The sequence below is a fragment of the Vipera berus genome, assembly GCF_964194415.1.
Source record: "Vipera berus genome assembly, chromosome: 2".
In the NCBI taxonomy this organism is placed as follows: Eukaryota; Metazoa; Chordata; class Lepidosauria; order Squamata; family Viperidae; genus Vipera; species Vipera berus.
In genome coordinates this window covers 13,377,185-13,401,580 of record NC_138203.1, presented here as the reverse complement: position 1 = coordinate 13,401,580, position 24,396 = coordinate 13,377,185, and the positions used below count along the sequence as shown (strand labels likewise).

The window sequence follows — 24,396 nt, the reverse complement described above, 5'->3', positions numbered from 1 at the left end:
GACCACAGAAGTGTCTTCAGACAATACTGGGTCCCTTGGCTAAGAAACAGAGATGAGCACTACCCCCTTGAGTTGGATATATAACTGGAAAGGGGAAACCTTTTCCTTTTTCCCTTTTCCATGTTTGATAAAGGGAACCTCAGATACCATGGATGTAGTAATAAGAATACATAATTTTGTCTTTATTATCAGTAAAGAATATAAAATAGTTAAACAGCTTCCCTGTGACCACCCAGGACCAACATACATTTAAACTCAGTGTTAGAGAGCTAATGACAATGCTGGTGCTCAGGGATATTGTGTGCAAAGCTGAAAGCAGAAATTTATCCAAAGGAAAAATGGATGAGAGCCTAAAATGGCTAATATATTTTCTGAGCACCTGGGTGGTCCTTTGTCATTTTCACTACACATCTTCAAAGCCTGTCCCAAATTAATGGTTGCTTGTCACTATTAGGAAAAAAGTAGGCTAGAAGGCATTTTAGCAGGAGCTTAATTTTCTGCCTTCACTTGTAAGACTGACTTTATTCAAGCTAGCTGTTTACTTTAATGGGTGCAAACTAATGTTTTTTCAAGGAACAAGAAGAGTACCCTGTGTTGTGATTCAGGGTCAGCCTGTGGGTTCGGCAGTTGGGTCGGACGACTCAGAGGAGGAGGAGGAGGGGGGTGTTGAAGAGCTTGCTGAGGGGGTTGGACAGTTTGATGAGAGCCCTCAGCCAGGCCCCTCTCACCTGGTCACGACACAGACCCAGCTGTGTGAGCCTGACAGCGTGGATGAAGATGACCCACAGCTGGCCCTGTTCAAGGACGCCCGACGCAGGAGGCAGTCAATCAGGAGTAAACAGAGGAAGGCAATGGGGCTCCTCGGAAGGAGGCAGAGAGAAGCCACGCCCTGAACTGTATAAAAGGGGAAATGCGTGGGAGGGCTGGTTTGCTGAAGGCAACCGCTGGAAAAGCTCCTGTTTCTTGGTTCGTGTCTTGTTTTATTTGTTTTTGTATCAATAAATTTGGCAGGCGTAATTCCAGCCTCTTGCCTTCTTGTAAAAGGGGTTGTCCCTGCCTTTTCTGCAGGGCCGGTAGCAGGCTGGTACAGAACACCCTGATACAATCAAATTCTATTTTATTTTGGAAATACTTTTACATTCAAATAAAAACCATATTTTGGAATTCACTATGTTGGCTGTTAATCACATGAAAAGAAGAAATGGAGAGTGTCTACGGAGATTCTCAGTCATGGTTGTCCCAAAGGTGCTTTTTCCAAAAGCAACTGGACTTTGTTTTTCCTTGAAGATGTTTCACTTTTCATCCAAAAAGTTTCTTTAGTTCTTCAGAACTGAAGAAGCTTCTTGGATGAGAAGCAAAACATCTTCAAGGAAAAACAAAGTCCAGTTGCTTTTGGAAAAAGAACCTTTGTGACAAGATATGGTAAGGATCTGAAAGTACAAACTGTTTGAAAAGGGAGAGTTAAGGGATGTCTAAGCAGACACACAAGAGACAAGGATGTGGGCTATCATAAGCAAACCTTCATAACACCAATGGAAGATCTGACATTGGTTTGATTGAGAGTTCTTTGGTGCTCTCTGAGCTAGGTTGTTTTTTTGCAGATGTTTCATTACCCAACTAGTAATGTCTTCAGTGCTAGTCTAGCCCTAGCTTAGCACTGAAGATTTTACCTCATTGGGTAATGAAACATCTGCAAGAAAGCAACCAAGCTCAGAGATCACCAAGGACCACAGAGTTCAATCCTGAGCTACAAATATTCACTTCATTGGTTTGATTGTCTTTTATCAGTGAGAAATCACAGTGGGTAGAGTTATTTTAAAGTAGTGTTTCCCCATCTGGGCAACTTCTAGATGTATGGACTACAACTTCCTGAATTCTCAGCAATGGTCATGATGGCCATCATGATAGGCATCGGCAAATGATCTGCTCGGTATATCTAGATCTCTACTTCTTGTTCTGCCAAGTCTTTAGTCTAGTATTTCAAATGCTTTGTTAAAGATCTTAAATTTCAAATAAGATAAATGGCCATTCATCTTCCAACACTCATTCTCCACTTGTTCATCTGATACATCAGAGACCTGCACTTCAGATATTTGGCAAAATAGGCCAGACTATATCTCCCATATGAACCAATAGTTTCAGTTCCCTTCCATTTTTTTCCTTTGAGGAGATGAGAATTCAATCTTTTCTTTGGGTTTTAACCATTCCAGGGTTCACATTACAGTCCTTTTGTGTTTTTCATCTGAAAATATCATGGAACCATGCTGCTAAATTCAATACGTTAACTAGGTAAGGCTTTGGTGAATTAAAAATAAAGAACTTCAGAGGATGTAGATTGCCAACTTTACTGGGGATATTAAAGCTCTATTAATTCCTGCTCCAGGAAAGGTGAGTCTGAACTCCTATCTTGAGAAAGAGAAAATGATCATTTATTCAATATATTACTGTACTTCTTAATCATCATCATAATTAAGTGACCATCTGGATTGCGGTCCAAATCACAGAAATGTGCTACTCTATTTTTACTTGTCTGTAGTGCTATCAAGATTTACATCAATGGGGAAAGGCCCCAGCAATCTTAATCATCATGGTATAGTTAAGTAAGAAGGAAATAATCATTTATTCACTATATTATTGTACTTAATTATCGTGGTATATTTAAGTGACCATCTGTATTACTCTTCAAGTCACAGAAATGTGCTAGACTGTTTTTACTTGTCGGTAGTGCCATCAACACTTTGACACAATTCAGGAAATCAAATCAATGGGAAACCTCCCTACAATGAAATGATATTAAATATCTCAAGCCCTTGGGAGAATTGACAAAGATCAAAGATGTTCAAATGACTTACTTTCGTTGTTGTGCTGATGAACGCCTTGTACAAATCACAGCCACAATCACGACCACAATGATAGTGATGACCCCGATAGTCACAACAATAACGACAAGAAGATTGCTGTTCTTCTGAGGAGTTACACTTCCATGTGGAGGGTGCATCTGCCCAATGGGGGGCTCTGAAATATTAGAAATATGTTGATGGTTTGTCTTTGTTAACTGAATTGTTAACATGAATTGCAGAGATTTATTTAAGCACTGAAGCAACCAAGAAAATTATTTCAGGATTAGTTCTATTTCATTATAACAAATACTGAAGATTGTCTCTTTAGTGAATGATTGATGTCTGATACTAGATCATTCATGAGATAATTTGTCCATATCGAAAAGGAGGATGTGAATTGGCTTTAATTTCAGAATAACGGATTATATGGTGTTGGGTTATCAAACCTCTGCCCCCCAATGTGACAAAAATGCAACCTCTTTATGAAAATTCAGCACTGATACTCAACTTGAAGCTGATTTCAGATCAAAACAGATTTGACAATTCAGATCAGTTGAGAAAACTGAATGAATCTCATCCATGCTTTGAATGAAAATGTTGATTTGATTTGACTGCATGTTTAAACTGATAAGCAAATCAAATGTATCATTTGAATGTGATTAGCATGAACAGCCATTTATGCCACAGCCATAAAATAGTGCATTTGGTTCTGTGAAGTGTAATGTACCAGACCTTCTCCAAACATGGAGGATCTATGAATGGTTCATATTATCATGCATTCATGCATTACTTCTATAAATTATGCTGCCCTCATAAACTGCAAGAACTGGATACAGAGCCTCTTAATATATTGGGCAATAATAAATTGCCTCATCTTGGAGGTGATGGTGGTGATGGCATGTTCCTGGGAGGGTAAAGAACATCAGAAATGAATGCCAAGAGTATATGCCTTAGGAAACTTACACATGCAGGTCATGCCAGTTGCCCAGTTAAAGCAAGTAGCAACTTATACTGGGCAACAGCGATATAGGAAGATACTGAAAACAGAAGATCACTTTAGTGAAAATGGCAAGGGCATAATTTCATGATATGTGAGAAACGACAATACTAAAGCATTCATTTTTTTTATTTTTATCAGAATCAAACAAATAGGCAATAAGCACTTGAGGATTGTTGAGAATATTAATGGCATTTATGGTATAACTAGATTAAAGAAATAGAGCTGCTGATGTAGAACGAAAGAAAGAAAGAAAGAAAGAAAGAAAGAAAGAAAGAAAGAAAGAAAGAAAGAAAGAAAGGAGAAGGAATAGAAAATCTGAAGTTGTAAAGGCACAGTTACAAGCAAGATATGCTGCTTATAGCTAGAGACTAGAATGTCAAAGTTGGAAATAGTAAGAAAAAAATGCATTTGGACTGTAAGGCATAGCAAACAGATATGAAGAAATGATTTATTTTCTGCCAAAGCAAGTATGCTGAAACATGCCAAATGGAGAGTAATTGATTCCAAGAAGAATAAACAAAGGTGGAAGGAACATACTGAAATTTGGTACAAGTGACAAGTTAACATCTTATAACTTTGAAGATATTTCATCCTTATAAAGCTATAGAAGATGATGTTAGCTCAGCTCTCCAGTAATTACCAAGTCACAAAGCTACAGAAATAGAATATCCACAGAAATATGGCAAGCAACAGAATAAGCATCAGTTAAGTTTCTAACAAAACTAGGTCTACAAATGTGGAAAACAACACAGTGATCAACAGAGCGAAAGAGATCAATCTATATAGCAGTGCTAAAGAAAGGAGACTTAACAGAATTTGCAAAGCAGCACACAATGTCCTTAATTTCACCAGTTAACATGTTAGAACCCTATATGAAAAGGGCAATACCAGATCTTTAATATGGTTTTAGAAAAAGCTGAAAAATAAGAGACATTATTGGGGCTGCATGCTGAATAATTGAGAAAGTCAACAATTGTCAAAACAAGTCAACTGGTGATTGATTATAAAAATGGCTTTGATTGCTTAAACCATGCAAAGTTGTTAGGAAAATGAAAATCCCAGAACATCTCATTGTCCTCATGCAAAGTCTACAGAGAAGATAAGACATAGCAATACAGAAGGCTCCAGCGTAACATACTATCCTGGTCCAGTGTGAGTTGATGGATGTTTTTCAACTACCCAATCTAGGGTTGAGAGGGAAAGGCTGGTTCAAAAACATGTAACCAGCATATGTGCCTAGGAGAGGACTACACCTGGGTCTCCATATTCTTGTTGAATGTGTTAGAGGCCAAAATGTTGCTGAAATCTGCACTTTACAGAATTTGCAGCACTGTACAATACTTAGTTCACATACCAGCCCCAAATCTATACTTTACTGCAACATATATCCCCAATGCTTTTATTAGAGGAGTATTCAGACAAAAATGTATTTTCCTATGAGAAAATTATCTGCTGAAGGGCTATATTCTGAGCTAAGTATGGACACAAAAAGTACACTTGAGAAGAAATGTGCATGGAAGTGCATGTAGGTAGGTATTAGTGCTTTTTCTCCCTTGCTAAATTAATATCCTGCGATTTATAAGATGAGAAATTAGAAGAAAGCTAAAAATTGTTCCCCCCATGCTGCTACTAAAATTGAATTCTTCTTAGCTCTTAATCCTAGAAGCAATAAATATACAATGGGACAGCCATGGATGTTCACTTGCCTTGGCACTACAGGCTCCTTGTCCTACCTGCCTTTTAAAAAAAGTCCTCTAATTGAAAATAAAACAAGTTGACATGGCTGTCAACGAAGCAGTATGCTTAGTGATAGGATATCTCAAACCTACACCAATTGAGAAAATGTATTCTCTCTCTGGCATTGCCTCACCCAAGATCAGCAGAGACGTAGTGGCAGATGTTGAGAGAACCAAGCAAGAGAATGATCCTTGACATTCTCTGAACGGACAAATACCCCAAGCCTGCCGACTTGGATCTAGGGACAGCTTTATGGCTAGAACAAACTTTCTTGAAGGTACACAAGAACAAAATTGAATTAAAAGTTGGAGGAAGGAGACCACTGACTAAGGAATAATATTAAAGGAGGATACGGCTAAAGGATCTGATCTCCCTTATACTACCTGGAAGACCCCGAATAGGTTGAGAGTGGGAGTGACTAACCACCAGATTGCAAGAACACAAGTGAGCCATCTTAGGAGACCTGAACTCATTGGTAGTCTCCCATTGCAATGAACATGGACACACATTTAATTTCACAGCAACTAAGATTTTATTTATTTATTTATTTAATTAAATTTTTATACCGCCCTATTCCCGAAGGACTCAGGGCAGTTTACAGGGCAGCATAAAATACAATATAAAAATAATATAGAATTAAAATACATTAAATTAATTAAGCCCAATTAAAACAATATTTAAAAGCTAAAACCCCTTCAGTCCAGGCCTGATAGATCGAAAAACCAGGTTTTCAGGTCCCGGCGAAATGAACGCAGATCGGGGGCGGTCCTAAGTTCCACGGGTAAATCATTCCAGAGGGCAGGCGCGCCCACAGAGAACGCTCTTCCCCTAGGAATAACCCGCCGGCATTCCTTAACTGGCGGTATCCTGAGAAGGCCCTCCCTGTGGGAGCGCACGGGACGAAGGGAGCTTGACGCCGGCAGGTATCATTGGCCATGCAGGTACAAAAATAGCCAGGGAAATGATTGAAGCCTGGGAAATGGGCCCCTTGTCAGTTAACAGGAGTGCTGATTTACCACCAGCTTATCAAATACTTAGGACCTGAGGGCTTGGTAGCCCAAGGAAACGGCAGCCAATAGCCAGCCATCAACACACCAATCAGCCAATAGGAAGGCATCACATAAACATGACTCACAGAACAGCTCAAAGCACATATTCCAGTAGAGAAATTCCCTGAAGATGGGCTCCAGCATGAGCCCAAAAGCTTGGAAGAGCAATTTTCTGCTCCCGGTGACCAACCCAAATTCTATTTCGCAGTATATACAAACTATTTTTTTTACTACCCTTTTGGAAATATATTCATTATTTGATACACTTTTCCATTGTATTCTTTTTATATTATTGGCAAATAATCTCTGAATTCTGAATATCTCAGTTTCCATTCTTGTATTGATTTGGAGATATTAAATTAGATAAATCTGCATTCAAATGCAAATAAACATAATTATTGTGCATCCCAAAAGTTGAAAATTTTTTGGGTCAGAAACGTTAGCTACACAGGCACAGCACAGGTTCCTGAAATGTGATCCCTCATAGGACGTTTATGAGAGTTGTTGTTTTTTTTAAAGTAAGTTGTTTTATCCTGTAGAAATATATCTCTGCATAAAGATGGGCTCTGTTCTGGGCCCAGTGCCCTTCAACATCTTCATCAATGATTTGGACGAAGGGATAAATGGGGAACTCATCAAATTTGCAGATGACACCAAGCTGGCAGGAATAGCCAACACTCCAGAAGATAGGTTTAAAATACAGGAGGATCTGGACAGACTTGAACACTGGGCGCTATCTAACAAAATGAAATTCAATGGTGAAAAAAGTAAGGTTCTACATTTAGGCAAGAAAAACCAAATGTACAGGTATAGTATAGGGGGGTACCTTGCTCAATAGTAGTAACTGTGAGAGGGATCTCGGAGTCCTAGTGAACAATCACTTCAATATGAGCCAGCAGTGTGCTGCAGCTGCCAAAAAAGCCAACACAGTGCTAGGCTGCATTAACAGAGGGATAGAATCAAGATCACATGAAGTATTAATACCACTTTACAATGCCTTGGTAAGGCCACACTTGGAATACTGCATCCAGTTTTGGTCACCAGGATGTAAAAAAGATGTTGAGACTCTAGAAAGAGTACAGAGAAGAGCAACAAAGATGATTAGGGGACTGGAGACTAAAACATATAAGGAACGGCTGCTGGAATTGGGTATGTCTAGTTTAATGAAGAGAAGGACGAGGGGGGACATGATAGCAGTGTTCCAATATCTCAGGGGCTGCCACAAAGAGGAGGGACTCAAGCTATTCTCCAAAGCGCCCAAAGGCAGGACAAGAAGCAATGGATGGAAACTTGTCAAGGAGAGAAGCAACCTAGAACTAAGGAGAAACTTCCTGACAGTTGGAATAATTAACCAGTGGAACAACCTGCCTGCAGAAGTGGTGAATGCTCCAACCCCGGAAGTTTTTAAGAAGAGACTGGCCAGCCATTTGTCTGAAATGGTATAGGGTTTCCTGCCTGAGCAGGGGGTTGGACTAGATGACCTCCAAGGTCCCTTCCAACTTATTATTATTATTATTATTATTATTATAAGATATAAAAGATTAGAATTTATGAGAAATATCCAACTCACTTGATCTATAGGAAGTCAACAACCTACCGCTCCACTTTCGCATTTTATTCCTCTTACCTGTTTTATTTCGTTTATCATTACTATTTTTGTAAAGAAGCTACATATAAAAATAGATACAATTTACAGCCTGCCAAGGCCACATACATTCTGCTCTAGAAAACAAAAGAAAAGAAAAGAAAAGAAACAGGCTAGGGTTTAGAACAGAAGCGTAACAAGAGAAAAACATAGTTTGATACATCAGAGAAAAACATGAAGAAACCTACCAAAAATTATCATGGCCTTGCACTGCAACAAGAAGATGAAACCATAGGGGGAAAATAATAACTATCAATTAAAAATAAATTAATTAAACCATAAAATAATTAATGGAATTTGCTAGTACCTTCCAAACTGACCCAGTGTATTGGGAAATAAACTTTTATGAATAGCAACTCCAATAAAATGGGTTAATCCTGAAGACACCACCAGACTTTATGTCTACGAATGGAATAAGAAGGGGTCAACTTATGTTCCAAAGCACCAGAAGGCAAGACAAGAAACTGATCAAGGAGAGAAGCAACTTAGAACTAAGGAGAAATTTCCTAACCATGAGAACAATTAATCAGTGGAACAGCTAGCTTTCAGAAGCTGTGGCTGCTCTGTTGCATCCAATTACGGCGGCAAGACTTTTAGTTGCGCAATATTGGAAGAAGGAGGAATTGCCAACTATAGAAGAGTGGACTTTGAAAGTTTCCAACTTGGCGGAAATGGGAAAGATTTCAGCATATTTGAAAGACCAATCGCAACAGAGATATATTGTAGAATGGAGAAGATGGATTGAATATATTCAGAATAAATATGGGACTAAAAAGTTTCATTTAGCATTTGAATAAGTAGTGGATTTTTATGATGTATGATTAGTTATTTGTTACTTTATTAATATTATGACAATGGAGAGTTAAAGTCCGATAGAACTTAATGTTTTATTTTTGTTGTTAGCATATTTTAGTTTATGTTTGTATTATCATACCCTGTATTCAGCTCTGGGAAGTCGGGGAGGGGGGAGGGTAGGGTAGGGTTGGGGAGAGGGGAGGGGGAGGAGGGAGTTCATTGTATTTAAAAATTGTAAAACTTTTCAATAATAAAAAAAGAAGCTGTGGCTGCTCCATCACTGTAGGCTTTTAAGAAGAGACTGGACAGTCATTTGTCTGATATAGTATAGAGTTTTCTGCTTGATCTCCTTCAAGGTCCCTTCCAAACTCTGATGATGTTCTATTTTGTTGCCACAGACTAAGATGGATCTTCTCCCCACCTAAACAATATAGTAATCTGATTATAAACTGAACTGATCCTCCATCTGCAAATATCACTCTTTTTTTTCTTTCACATTCAACAATTTTCTCTTACAAAGCAAAGATTGCAAATATAGGTGTTTTCACTTCTTTCTCTTATCAGCAACAGAAGAAAAATGAAGAATGGGGATAGGGTGCAAGGAGGAAATGGAGAGGGAAAGAGGAAGGGGGAAAAAAAAACAACAACCCAAAATTGACCTGTTTGCAGTATAACAAAGGACTAAAAATTTCTACGAAAATAGCTCTTCTCAAGGAACTCTTAACCTTCAAGCTATTCTTCACTTGTTTTTTTTTCCAGCAGTGATATTTACACCCCTTGACATTTCTTTTATTTTAAACAGCTTCTTCCATTCCAATCAACTAATGTTAAATAAAATAGATAAGGTGACAACCTCAGTCAGAGCTAATCACTCGCAAGGGAAGCCCTCATTTGGAAAATACAGTCCATTCTGGCCTGATGGGTTTGGGTTTTATTATTGTTTTAACGTATTTTAACTTGTTGTAATGTATTGGGCACGTTGTTTAATCTTTTCTTAATTTTTGTATCTTTGTATTTTAGTATTTATTGCCCTGTTCACCGCCCTGAGAACTTCGGGAGAAGGGCGGTATACAAATTAAATTATTATTATTATTATTATTATTATTATTATTATTATTATTATTATTATTATTATTATTATTATTATTGTTGTTGTTGTTGTTGTTGTTGTTGTTGTTGTTGTTGTTATTATTATTATTATTATTATTATTATTATTATTATTATTATTATTATTATTATTATTATTATTATTATTATTATGGCTTCTGCCATTCGCAAGAAACCCAAATGACACGATCCAGCCTAGAAAAATGACATGGAAAGGCAGGAGCCAGTCTGCTCCTCTCTTATCTGCTGAAGGGGCCGCCACAAAGAAGAGGGAGTCAAGCACCTGAAAGCAGGACAAGAAGCAACGGATGGAAACTAGTCAAGGAGAGAAGCAACCTAGAACTAAGGAGAAACTTCCTGACAGAACAACTAACCAGTGGAACAACCTGCCTCCAGAAGTGGTGAATGCTCCAACACTGGAAGTTTTTAAGAAGAGACTGGACAGCCATTTGTCTGAAATGGTATAGGGTTTCCTGCCTGAGCAGGGGGTTGGACTAGATGACCTCCAAGGTCCCTTCCAACTACTTCTTCTTCTTCTTCTTCTTCTTCTTCTTCTTCTTCTTCTTCTTCTTCTTCTTCTTCTTCTTCTTCTTCTTCTTCTTCTTCTTCTTCTTATTATTATTATTATTATTATTATTATTATTATTATTATTATTATTATTATTATTATTATTATTATTATTATTATTATTAGAAAAGCAAATGCAAATGTATGTTTTCTTTTCTTTTTTTACCTAAATTGTTTCCCCACCCCTTTTTAAAAAGTCGCGTCCTTTAAAATCTGAGACTGCAGAAAGAAACTGTCTTATCTTTCACTAAGGCTTTAGAAAACAGAGGGAACTTTACAAAGTTTAAATGAAAGTAACACACAAAGTTAGAAAATATCAAAGCCGTACTCAGCGCGGCACCAGTCATTTCCTACTGCACTAAAATCCATTAGGTTAGGAGTTGGTGGACCTCATCAGACATCATTATTACCATTATGTCCTTGAAGATGGGATAAGAGGAGTGATGGACTTTTATTTTCCTGCCCACTGGTGTTTATGGCATAATGGGCCTCCTATCTGCCGACTCATTTGATTGCCTGCTTTCATGCTCTGCTCACAACCTGGCACAAAATATGTTAAATTAATGTATTGTGTAGCATACTTGAGTCAAAATTATGATTGCTATCCTTTCAGCAATAATTGATACATATCAAGTCTGGTCTGATGATCTCTCCCTGTTTATGTCAATGAAATCACTGAAAGAAACTGCATACCAAATTGTACCGTCTCCAGTAACGGCTTCAGTGCTTTCTTATATTGGTTTTTGCAAAGACAATTTAAGAGGGAATTAGAGGATCAGAAGAGGTCTTCTTTTAATTGTCTCCTTTTGGGGATAGTGTCCCGCTTCAGCCAATTTTTGTATGAAAACTTGCATGGGGGATCGACAGCAGCTTCTAAAGTATCTCTGAAGATAGGCTCCAATTAAACACATTGTAGATGTGTAAATTCAGACGTAACTAATACGTGACACTAACAAAATAAGCTAAGCACATTGATTTGTGCTTTAAATTGTAAGCCGCCCTGAGTCTTCGGAGAAGGGCAGGATATATGAGGACCCAGATTGTTGGGGGCAATTAAGCTGACTTTGTAATAATGCCGCTGTGGTGTGTGTGAAAGCCCTAATAAGCAGGCATATACATAGAATGAAGGCTGCTGCTAAGCTTGTAAGCCGCCCTGAGTCTTCAGAGAAGGGTGGGATATAAATGGAATTAAAATAAAAAAATATATAAATGGGATTAAAAAAAAAACCTGATGAATTAGGTGAAGGCCCACTGTAGCCCAATATTTTGAACCAAGGCTTTCTAAGCTTCTCACATGTGGGAGATCCTTATCCTTCCATTGTTCTCCTGTAGTTGACATTGGGAGATGCGCTACCTCTCGACCCAGAGACTGCACGTAATCTTTAGGATGAATAGCCCTGGTAGACTGGACCTCTATGAATCCATCCAATTCATGTTAAAGCTACTCTAGTAATACCTATCACCAAGTCTTGAGATTTAATATGACATCCTGGATTTAAATCTTTCCATCACCACCTCATATACATAACAAAATATACATTTTGTTTCTCCAAACAAATATAAAACAGGAATCTACCATTTATTCTATGTGTAGTATGAAAGGCTTCCAGGGTCATATGTGGTCCTGGCACATCATGTTCTATCCTCAAGACCTTAGGGTTATCTCCCTTGAAAAGCTTCCTCTCTCTTTCACTTAAAAAAACACACACCATAGAACCCCTATTCTCCATAATCTACCCTAATTTTCACATGCTATATCCCAAGGGTGCTTTTCCAAAAGACAACTGGACTTTCTGAGCTTTTTCCTTGGAAAGATTTCACTTCTCATACAAGAAGCTTCTTCAGTTCTAACTGAATAATGAGGAAACCATCCCTTACCATTCAGTTAGAACTGAAGAAGCTTCTTGGATGAGAAGTGAAACATTTTCAAGGAAGAAACCAATAAAGTCCAATTGACTTTTGGAAAAGCACCTTTGGAACATCCATGACCTGGATGATTGAAAATCTCCATGGACTGTAATGTCTTCTTACACAGAATGTTTTCATGAGCCTGTTCATCATTCTTTGTAAATAGCTGGGGTTCTTTCTTTCTTTCTTTCTTTCTTTCTTTCTTCCTTCCTTCCTTCCTTCCTTCCTTCCTTCCTTCCTTCCTTCCTTCCTTCCTTCCTTCCTTCCTTCCTTTTTCTCTTTCTTTCTTTCTTTCTTTCTTTCTTTCTTTCTTTCTTTCTTTCTTTCTTTCTTTCTTCTTTCTTTCTTCTTTAATTTGGAAATGATTTGTACATTTAGGAGCAGAGGAATCTTGAGAAGCAGACTTAGGAGGCCTTGGTTTCTATCACTAATTACAACAGTCAAGACCATCCATTTATTCTGATAGAAAGATACTGAAAATTCTCAGCTATCAGATAATATCCCGACTGCTAGCATCCAGATTTCATGATATTCTATCTGATTCATACATCTAATATACAATATATATATAGGGGCTTGCGTAATTCAATGAAGCTATGAGCTATGCCGTGCAGGGCCACCCAAGACGGACAGGTCATAGCAGAGAGTTCTGACAAAACGTAATCCACTGGAGAAGGAAATGGCAACCCACTCCAGTATCTTTGCCATGAAAACCCTATGGACAGTACCAAAAGGCAAAACGATATGACGCTGGAAGATGAGCCCCTCAGGTCGGAAGGCGTCCAATATGCTACTGGGGAAGAGCAGAGGGCTAGTACTAGTAGCGCCAGAAAGAATGAAGCGACTGGGCCAAAGCCAAAAGGATGCTCAGCTGTGGATATGTCTGGTGGTGAAAGGAAAGTCCGATGCTGTAAAGATTTTTTCTCCATAGGAACCTGGAATGTAAGATCCATGAATCAAGGAAAGCTGGACGTGGTCAAACAAGAGATGACAAGACTAAACATTGACATCTTAGGTATCAGCGAACTAAAATGGACAGGAATGGGTGAATTTAATTCAGATGACCATCAGGTATACTACTGCGGGCAAGAATCCCTCAGAAGAAATGGAGTAGCCTTCATAGTCAATAAAAAAATAGGAAAAGCAATACTGGGATACAATCCTCAAAATGACAGAATGATCTCAGTTCGAATCCAAGGCAAACCATTCAATATCACAGTAGTCCAAGTCTATGCCCCAACCACTGGTGCTGAAGAGGATGAAATTGACCGGTTTTATGAAGCCCTACAGCACCTTATAGAACTAACACCCAGAAATGATGTCCTTATCATCATGGGGGATTGGAATGCTAAAGTAGGAAGCCAGAAGATAACCAGAATAACAGGCAAGTTTGGCCTTGGAGTACAAAATGAAGCAGGGCACAGGCTGATAGAATTTTGTCAAGATAATACGATGGTCATAGCAAACACTCTTTTCCAACAACCCAAGAGACGGCTTTACACATGGACATCACCAGACGGTCAACACAGAAATCAGATTGACTATATGCTCTGCAGCCAAAGATGGAGAAGCTCTATACAGTCAGTAAAAACAAGACCAGGAGCTGACTGTGGCTCAGACCATGAGCTTCTTGTTGCAAAGTTTAGGCTTAAATTAAAGAAAGTAGGGAAAAGCGCTAGGCCAGTCAGGTATGAATTAAATCATATCCCTGTTGAATATACAGTAGAGGTGACAAATAGATTTAAGGAATTAGATCTGATAGACAGAGTGCCTGAAGAACTATGGACAGAGGTTCGCAACATTGTACAACAGGTAGCAACCAAAACCATCCCAAAGAAAAAGAAATGCAAGAAAGCAAAATGGCTGTCTGAGGAAGCTTTGCAAATAGCTGAGGAAAGGAGGGAAGCGAAAGGCAAGGGAGAAAAAGAAAGATATGCCCAATTAAATGCAGAATTCCAAAGAATAGCTAGAAGAGATAAGAATGCCTTCTTAAATGAACAATGTAAAGAAATAGAAGAAAACAATAGAATAGGGAGGACCAGAGATCTTTTCAAGAAAATTGGAGAGATGAAAGGAACGTTTCATGAAAAAATGGGCATGATAAAGGACCAAAATGGCAGGGACCTAACAGAGGCAGAAGAGATTAAGAAGAGGTGGCAAAATTACACAGAAGAACTATACAAGAATGAGCCTAACGTCCCTGATAATCACAATGAGGTGGTCACTGACCTCGAGCCAGACATCCTAGAATGTGAAGTGAAGTGGGCCTTAGAAAAGCTGAGCAACAACAAAGCTAGTGGAGGTGACAGTATTCCAGCTGAGCTATTCAAAATCTTAAAAGACGATGCAGTAAAAGTGCTACACTCAATTTGCCAGCAAATTTGGAAAACTCAACAGTGGCCACAGGATTGGAAAAGATCAGTTTACATTCCAATTCCAAAGAAAGGCAGTGCCAAAGAATGTTCAAACTATCGCACCATTGCACTCATTTCTCATGCTAGTAAAGTTATGCTTAAAATTCTACAAGCTAGACTCCAGCAGTATGTGGATCGAGAACTACCAGAAGTACAGGCAGGATTTCAAAGAGGCAGAGGAACTAGAGATCAAATTGCTAACATACGCTGGATCATGGAGAAAGCTAGAGAGTTCCAGAAAAACATCTACTTCTGCTTCATTGACTATGCTAAAGCCTTTGATTGTGTGTAATCATAACAAACTCTGGCAAGTCCTTAAAGAGATGGGCATACCAGACCATCTTATTTGTCTCTTGAGAAATCTATATGCGGGCCAAGAAGCAACAGTGAGAACTGGACACGGAACCACTGATTGGTTCAAAATTGGGAAAGGAGTCCGGCAAGGCTGTATACTGTCGCCTTGCCTATTTAACTTATATGCAGAGCACATTATGAGAAAGGCAGGGCTAGATGAATCAAAAGTTGGAATTAAGATTGCCGGAAGAAACATCAACAACCTAAGATATGCAGATGATACCACTCTAATGGCAGAAAGTGAAGAAGAACTAAAGAGCCTCTTGTTGCGGGTGAAGAAGGAGAGTGCAAAACTTGGGTTGAAACTAAACATTAAGAAAACCAAGATCATGGCATCTGGCCCTCTCAATTCCTGGCAAATATATGGGGAAGAAATGGAGGTAGTGACAGATTTTATTTTCCTGGGCTCCAAGATCACTGCAGATGGGGACTGTAGCCAAGAAATTAAAAGACGCTTGCTGCTCGGGAGGAAAGCCATGACAAATCTAGACAGCACACTAAAAAGCAGAGACATCACCTTGTCAACAAAAGTGCGTATAGTCAAGGCTATGGTCTTCCCAGTTGCAATGTATGGCAGTGAAAGCTGGACCATAAGAAAGGCTGAGCGCCAAAGAATTGAGGCCTTTGAACTATGGTGCTGGAGAAGACTCCTGCAAGTCCCTTGGACTGCAAGGCGATCAAACCGGTCAGTCCTAGAGGAGATCAATCCTGACTGCTCTTTAGAAGGCCAGATCCTGAAGCTAAAACTCAAATACTTTGGCCACCTAATGAGAAGGAAGGACTCACTGGAGAAGAGCCTAATGCTGGGAAAGATTGAGGGCAATAGAAGAAGGGGACGACAGAGAATGAGGTGGCTGGATGGAGTCATTGAAGCAGTAGGCGTGAGCTTAGATGGACTCCAGAAGATGGTAGAGGACAGGAAGGCCTGGAGGAACATTGTCCATAGGGTCGCGATGGGTCGGACACGACTTCGCAACTAACAACAACATTCAATAGTTTGAAAATTCAAAATTCCCATTAGTCAGAGAATGGTGAAACGATAGCCTGTTTGAACAAAGTTAGTAATTATTACATTATATTAATCTTTTGAAAACCATAGGAGAGTTTCTTTCATGGTTCAGGATTAATTAAAACTAAATTTCCATTAGGACCCTTAAAATATAAAATAAGAATGTTACATCAAATGCATTTTACTTTTGTTAAATTATCTGAATTTTTGTCATTTTATAATTTCTAGTTGCTATTTTACACAGCATTCTCCAGGAATTTTATTAAATGGAAGCCTCATTGAACTAAGGATACTCTATGCAAGAATACTTTATATTAATTTGGAATTCAGAAGATCATATTGGTCACCTGACCATAACATATGGGGAGATGTCTCACCATTTGTATCCCTTTGAGCTTTCCTGATTATCTGTAACTATATGAAACTCTCGATCAAGTAAAGCTCTTTGTAGTTTACAGAAGCCTTGATTAGGCCAATAATTGACTATTGAGTCGCCAAAGTCTTTTTCATCTAAAAATCTGTTTTGAAAGTTTTTCATTAAGATAACTTTTGATAGACATTCTTGTGAAAGAATGGGCTGAGTCTCCATGAAATATCTCCATATTCTAATAAACAGCATTCTAGTGAGCAGTATCCAAAACAACTACTAAACAATTATTTTTTAGGGAAATGTTGCATGCTACTTCAAATAATTTGTATGCCCTGGCTATCAAGCCAAAATCTTCTTAATTAAGAACATACAAAACAGTATTCCAAATCACCAACTTTACTTGTTTCTTTTACCCTGCAAACAGCAGCAAGTTGTTGGCTGAATCAACATTCCTGTCAGCTATGTTACCTATACAAAATGTTATCTGAGCGCAAATCACCAAGGAAGCCCTTGTGAATGTACAGAAGGAACTACGTTGTATTGACTTGTCTAAGATGGCTGGAATTCTGAATGACCCTAAGTAAAATGAAGCGAAGATCAGAGGCTTAGTCATTCTACAAACCACTGTAATCATAAATATACAGCCTGATTAGAAAGTTACCATTGGTGTGGCAATGAGAAGCCCAATCTGTGTTCTATTTTGCCAGAAAATAATGTAGCAGGACATGGTTACCCAAAGTTTTACTACCCTATATGATGGGACCACGACTTCCAACATTTAGCAATCACACAAACACATGATTCATCCATATAGACAGTGGCAATTCAGTACACTTGCTTTTTGGGTGTGTTGTGTTGTGCTATAATTTATTTATTGAAACATTTAAAGGAACAGAGTAGATAACTATGTAAAAGGAAAATTAAACAAAAAGGGACACAGCTGATATCAGTAAATAAGCAATGCTTATCATTAATATAACCTTGTGAACTCTGAGACTTCCTCCTTCCATGAGATATTCAAGATGGACAGTATTTAATATTTTATTGTTATGTAATATGTAGGGGTGTGGGTGTATACATATGTTGTTTATAGTATGTTTTAGGTGTGTGTCATGTATGTGTTTCACTTTGAGAGCGGGCAACTAAATTTCATTTTTGATGTGTACCGTTGTGCCCCCAGTAAAAAAAAAATGACAATAAAGATTATCTATCTATCATATAGAAATGTATAGAACTAAGTTCATTATGTTACGTTTAAGAAACTCAAAATCTCTTAAAATGCTTAAAAATCATAAACCGGATATTAATATTGATAGCACCACTATATGGCATTGTTCCAAAAATAGATGTAGATAATCTTGTAAAGGAAATGAAAAAAACAACAGAAAAATAGAATGAAAGGAAAAATGAAAAAGAAAGAAAAGAAAAATCAGTAAAAGTAATATATTGTAAGCCAGGGGTTCCCAACCAGGGGCTGCGAGACAATATTCCAGGGGTGTGTGAAAACTTGGGTTTTCAACATTATAGAGTATATGCATAATTAGTTGCTGTTATTTTGAACTTTTGTAAGGTGTGCGAGAATATATCAGAAGTGTTCTAGGGGTGCATGATATAGAAAAGTTTGGGAACCACTGTTATAAACTATGTTGGTAAAACCCTTTTAAGAAGTTCAGTAAATAGGACTATGCCTCTTGGCTTTAAGTGAGTGTGCTGTAGTTAAGCTCTGAAGGTAAAGATTTTCCTGTCACATCATGTCCGACTCTTAGAGCATGATGCCTATCTCCATTTGTTGGCCAAGGGAGCCAATGTTGACGGAAGTCATTTTCCGTGGTCATGTGGCTAGCATGGCTAAATGCCAAAGGCACACAGAATGATGTTACCTTCCCACTGAAGTGGTATCTATTAATCTACTCGCATTTGCATGCTTTTGAACCACTAGGTTGCGTGGCGCTCGGGTCTTGAACCCAGATTGTTGGCTTTCCAGCTGACCAGCTCACCGTAAGAGTTGATGCTGGGGCCCTGCTCATGTTGAGTATGTATGTTGGGTCAGGTAGTTCTTGATGTACGACCACAATGGAGTCCAAAATTTGAGTAGGGGACTGGAAGTTAAACATACGAAGAGCAATTGCAGGAAGTGCTTATGTCTAGTTTAATGAAAAGAAGGACTAGGAGGGACATGATAACAGTCTTCCAATATCTCAGGGGTTGCCACAAAGAAGAGGGAGTCAAGCTATTCTCCAAAGCACCTGAAGGCAGGACAAGGAGCAATGGATGGGAACTAATCAAGGAGAGAAGCAACCTGGAACTAAAATAAAATTTCCTGTCAGAACAATTAATCAGTGGAATGACTTGCCTCCAGAGGTTGTAGGTGCTCCATCACTGGAGGGTTTTAAAAAGAGACTGGACAGCCATTTGTCTGGAATGGTATAGGGTTTCCTCCCTGAGCAGGGGGTTGGACTAGATGACCTCCAAGGACCCTTCCAACATGATGATGATGATGATGATGATGATGATGATGATGATGATGATGCAGTGGTATGGGGAAAAGACCTTGGGAGACTGGGTAAAGAGATGCTGTCAAGTGAATGATCAAATAAGAGACAGCATAGCTCACAAATGGATAGTGGGTAGAGCAGGGGTGTCAAACTGCTGGCCCGTGGGGGTGGACTAGAAGATCTCCAAGGTCCCTTCCATCTCTGTTATTCTGTTATCTTTAACCACTGAGCCATTGGGCCCACTCAGTTAAGCTCTGAACCAATTAAAATCATCTCCATGCCCATTTCAACCATGAAGTCAACCCATACTCTAACATTTAAGAGAAATTTCTATGCCAATTTACTTGAGGACTTCCCAAAGTTGAAACTGGCCTCATTTAGGGGACACCAAGATGAAATGGAAGAGAAGAAAAGGTAAAAAAAATATAGGGATCACACACATCAAACAGAATTAACCAATGACGATCAAAAGGGAAGGATTTGGCATTAGTCATATTTACCATTGAGGCTGCTCCTGTCAATCAAATTAGTGTCAACAGGCCAATAGGCTCCATCTCCATGACGACCTGAGAAAAAGGAAAAAAAAAAATCAGAACTGAATAGCCAGCTGAGTCCAGAGCTTGAAAGGGTATCAGTGGGATGCTTAAGCCAGTCGATATTGTTAGAGAAGGCAACTTGCATGTCAATGTGAAAGCAGACTTTCTAAAATAAAATCTTGGAGGGCTTTGACTCCATCTTTCCTTTGCAATCAAGGGTTGCTAGTTTAAAGTGACAAAATAGGAGAAGAATGTGGCTCCAATCAGAAAATTTGTTCTCAAAAGATGACAGATCTGATAGCAGAAGTGTGCACACTTTCCAGGACCAACACCGTGTGATTTGTACTCCTTTTGCAGTGGTTCACGTTTTCTCATAATTTCAGTTTTAACATTTCATTTCTAGTCCATGTAACTGTATTATTCTATCAAGTGCCTGTTTCCCATAGTACGTAGATGCTTAGTTCTCTGGCACACACACAGAAGAGGACTGTGTAGAGTTTCAAATGTCTCCTGCACTTGGTGACAACCAGCACTGATGATTGAAAAGTTCGTTCCTCTGATGCGGAAACTTTCAGCAGTAATTGCTAATGGATATTTTGGTGGCCCTGTTTTTTTTAATCTTCTTAGCAAAGGGGAAATACAAGATATTCAAGAGTTCTTTTTGATTGGAGCAATGTATAAGCCCAAGTAGGTAGGTAGGTAGGTAGGTAAGTAGGAAGGTAGGTAGACAGACAGACAGATAGAATAGATGGATGGACAGATGGACAGATGGATGGACGGACGGACAGACGGACAGACAGACGGACAACTGAATATTTCAAGTATGGTAAAAATGATACAAAATGACTTGATTTCTTATAATTGCAGAATCTGAAAAGCTTTCACCACCATGCTAAACACTCTTTCTCTCACCTATCTCTGAATATCCATAATAACTTTAGACTCAGCAATGCACCCAAACAGCCTTGTTACTTTCAAGGATTTAGGGAAAATGATTCAGCAAGTGTGATTAAAGATATCCACACTTTTGATGGGTTATTTCACCACATACAGTAGGTGGTACTGAAAAAGAGCCAACTCTTATCATCTCATGCTTTACCTCCAGCATAAAAATGTCTTTGCTTGTCTCTTGAGAATGGAGATTAACAGATACCAGCCATGTCCAGAACTACAGAAGAATAAAAAGCTATCTTCCCCAAATAATTTCTTGTGGGGAAAAAATGCCCACTCACTTCTATAACTGTCTGGTTTGGTACATCAACCAAACAGGACAGTTACAGACTTCAATGGATAGTTAGGACTGCAGAAAAAAACAACTGCAACCTGCCTGCCTTTCAGTGAGGACCTGTATACTGCACGAGCAAGAAAGAGGGCTGAGAAAATATCTATAGACCTCTCACATCCTGGACATAAGCTGTTTCAACTCCTCCGCTCAGGATGCTGCTTTAGGCCATTGCATGCCAAAACAACTAGACACAGAGACAGATTATTCCCTCGCGCCCTCAGTCTTCTGAACACATAATTCCAATAGCACTGTCTTATGTCTAAGGTTATTTACTCATGTGCTGTGGCAGGGCTGGATTACTATTATCCTTCTCACCTTTCCTGCTACCTTCTCCTATTAGTATCTTATGATTAAATTACTCTGATGTTTGTATGTACACTGAAAGCTTATGCAAGGGAGATAATGTATAAGGTGTATCACACATTTGCTAAAGGTGAAACCTCAGGGATTAAGTTGAGTGCAAAGTACAGAGTGCTCAGTAATTACAACTATTATCAGAAATATTTTAAGAAGAGATAACCTGGGATATTCTATTCTATTCTAGCCTCTTCCTCTTCCTCTTCCATTCTATTCCTAAATAGGAAACAAAAGCATCTGATAATATTGCAGCAACATAGAGTTTGTTGGCATGCAGAAATTACAGTGATCGCTGGGCTCCTGGGCAGGGAAGTGCTAAAGACCTAGGGAGCGTACAAATTTAAGGTTATATGGCCTTTCAAGAGGATGTAATGCATTACAAAGGTACAGTAATATAAATTAGTGTACAAGTTCCGTACCAGGAATGCTATTTCAGATGAGGGTAGGTGACCTTACTATGGAGACCCTTCTGGTCCCTTCAAATTTCAGCATATCTAAAGAAGGTTCTTTCTCGGTCCTCCCTTCCTGATGCTAAAACTAGCTGACATAAACATTTATTCTTTATTATGCTCATCAAGTGATCCTGTTCAAACTTCTAGGCCTGCTTTATGTTATCAGTCTGCTTTTCACTCCAGAGTCATCCCCTCCTGTCAGTTCATTTTTGCCAGCTTATTCAAAGTATATTATACTAATCATTTTTTTTTCTTAGTAAAAGAATCCAACAAACGCACCAAAAGGTTTCCAAATTACTTCTCTACCTTCCACATTATCTCCCCTATCTTCTCTAGCACGGTGGGGTTCATTCATGCTGGCTTCAATAATTGGGGCTAGAAAGCCAGATAAAAGAGTGAAGCCACAATGCACATTTCACAACAGATGGAAGATCTTAGATAACTAGAAAAATATGAAAGTCTCATAATAAATGGTCACAGGGCAATCCTGTGCCATGCCCACATTATCCTGGAAATTCATGAAACAAATTGGGCAATCGCTTATAACTTGTTGGAGAACCTGTCACACGCTTGAGAGAGAGGACGTTAAATTGAGGAGTTGATTTTTTTTTTCATTAGAAGAAGTGCTTCCAGCTTCTGTACACCTGAAATTATTTCTCTTAAATGCTTTTGCCTGTCAATGTATGAAGTGCTCTGGCACAAAAGGCACAATTAGGAATGCAAAGTCATTATCATCATAGGAGCTTTCAGCATAATCAACTTCTCAGTCAAGTTAATTGCAGAGTCATTGGCATTTGATCCTCTGTAAAGTTGCACAATATTGAGTCATAATCATTAGGACTGGAGAGCAAACAGGCCATTTTCATAGTCACAAACCCAATGTGTCTCTCACCCTTTATTTTCTTTTTGTTTTACGCATGCAGGCTAAAGTAATATTTTGTTTAGTACCTCTATCCCTTGCAATGTTTCAACATTATTTTATGTATGAACAATCTATATGAATACATAGGGCAAATATTATCCCATTTCTACCTTATTTTGACCATTTTTTTGCTTTGAATTCAGCATGGATGAAATTGCCTCTTTAATTTCCAAACCAGAAATCTCAAGGAATAATGGCTCATTTTAACTTGCATTTAACTTGCATTTAACTTCGATTTAAAAATAGACTGGATACATGTTTTCTTTCCATTCTTTTCAAACTACCCATAATCATCAGAAGAAGTGATCAAACTGTAAGCACCTTTAAAAAAAAGATTATCAAGTCAGCATGAATTTGTTAACAGAAGTCTTGACAAATAAACCTCCTCATTTTTATCCTCTCTTTAAAGGAGAAAATTTCCTTGTAGATTGTGGGGATTCTGCAAACATAATGTAGACAGAAATCAAATCCAGAACAATCTCACTAGATAAAAGAAATGGATTGGAAATAACTAAATAAAAATTAATAAATTCAATAATTCAATGTATATATAAACACATTTATTATATGCAATAGTGAAGCTTGACTATTATTGTCAATACATGATTTATTTTTTCTTAGAGGACTAGTTATCTAAAATGGATAATTTTATTGAGTTTAATTACTTCTGCAACACATCTAGATTGTATTGTTTACTAATATGCATGACTGGATCTGTTGAGGACTGATTGAATTAAGTGACTCCTTTTTGAGGAATTCTGGGAGTTGAAGTCCATACGTCTTAAAGTTGCCAAGTTTGAAGACCCCTGAACTACACTAATGAGTTCTATTTAGGGCTACCCTTAAAGGCTATCAGGCAACTTCAATTGGCCCCAGATGCAGAAGACCATGTGCTGCCTGGCTCCTGACATTGGAAGCATGTAACATCAGCTTTGTGGAGTTGCATTGGCTGTCAACTGATTTATGCTACAGTCTACAGTCTGCAGATGTCATCTTTTTCAAGGCATATTAAATGAAAAAAGACATATACCTGCTGAATATTGTTATGAGATAGTCCTCTAAGGCCAGGTCCACAGATGAAGGTATGATTAAACTGATGTATTACTAAACTAATGGCTAGCACCTGATGGAGTTAGAGGTCAACTGAACCTTGGGGGGGATTGGACTTAGTTCGCTTGTGGCTACGTAGAGTTTCTAGGCTGAACCCTCTTTTGCTTTGACCCTCAGCTTCTGCCACTCCTTCCCCTCCAGTTACTTGCTAAGACTTGTGCATGAATATTACTGAATAAGAGGCTGAAAAACTATCCCCAACCTATCTTATATTGGTGGAATTGAGAAACTGATAAGTATTGGCGTACTTTCTTTTTTCATGGGAGTTATAAATCAGTCCTGCCTCTAATCAGTCATTGGTATATAATGACTGGCTGACAAATGGTCTGATAGAAATATTTCTTTTTTCCAAATCCTAAGTCATACAATATCTCTCAATCTCCATATGAACTATATTTCCATAGTTAAGACTTTAGTAGTCCTAAAATTAGTGACAGATATT

At 38.5% G+C, this 24,396-nt stretch overlaps 1 protein-coding gene across 1 annotated transcript in view; it reads right to left on the bottom strand.

Moving 5' to 3' along the window:
- DCC (DCC netrin 1 receptor) overlaps positions 1-24,396 on the bottom strand; it is a gene marked incomplete at its 5' end in the record, with an annotated part of 1,185,616 nt that overhangs the window by 75,247 nt on the left and 1,085,973 nt on the right. Inside the window, 2 exons of the mRNA XM_081315662.1 lie at positions 2,853-3,015; positions 19,793-19,858. Coding sequence (XP_081171788.1) covers positions 2,853-3,015; positions 19,793-19,858 — 229 coding nt within the window. The remainder of the gene's footprint in view (positions 1-2,852; positions 3,016-19,792; positions 19,859-24,396) is intronic.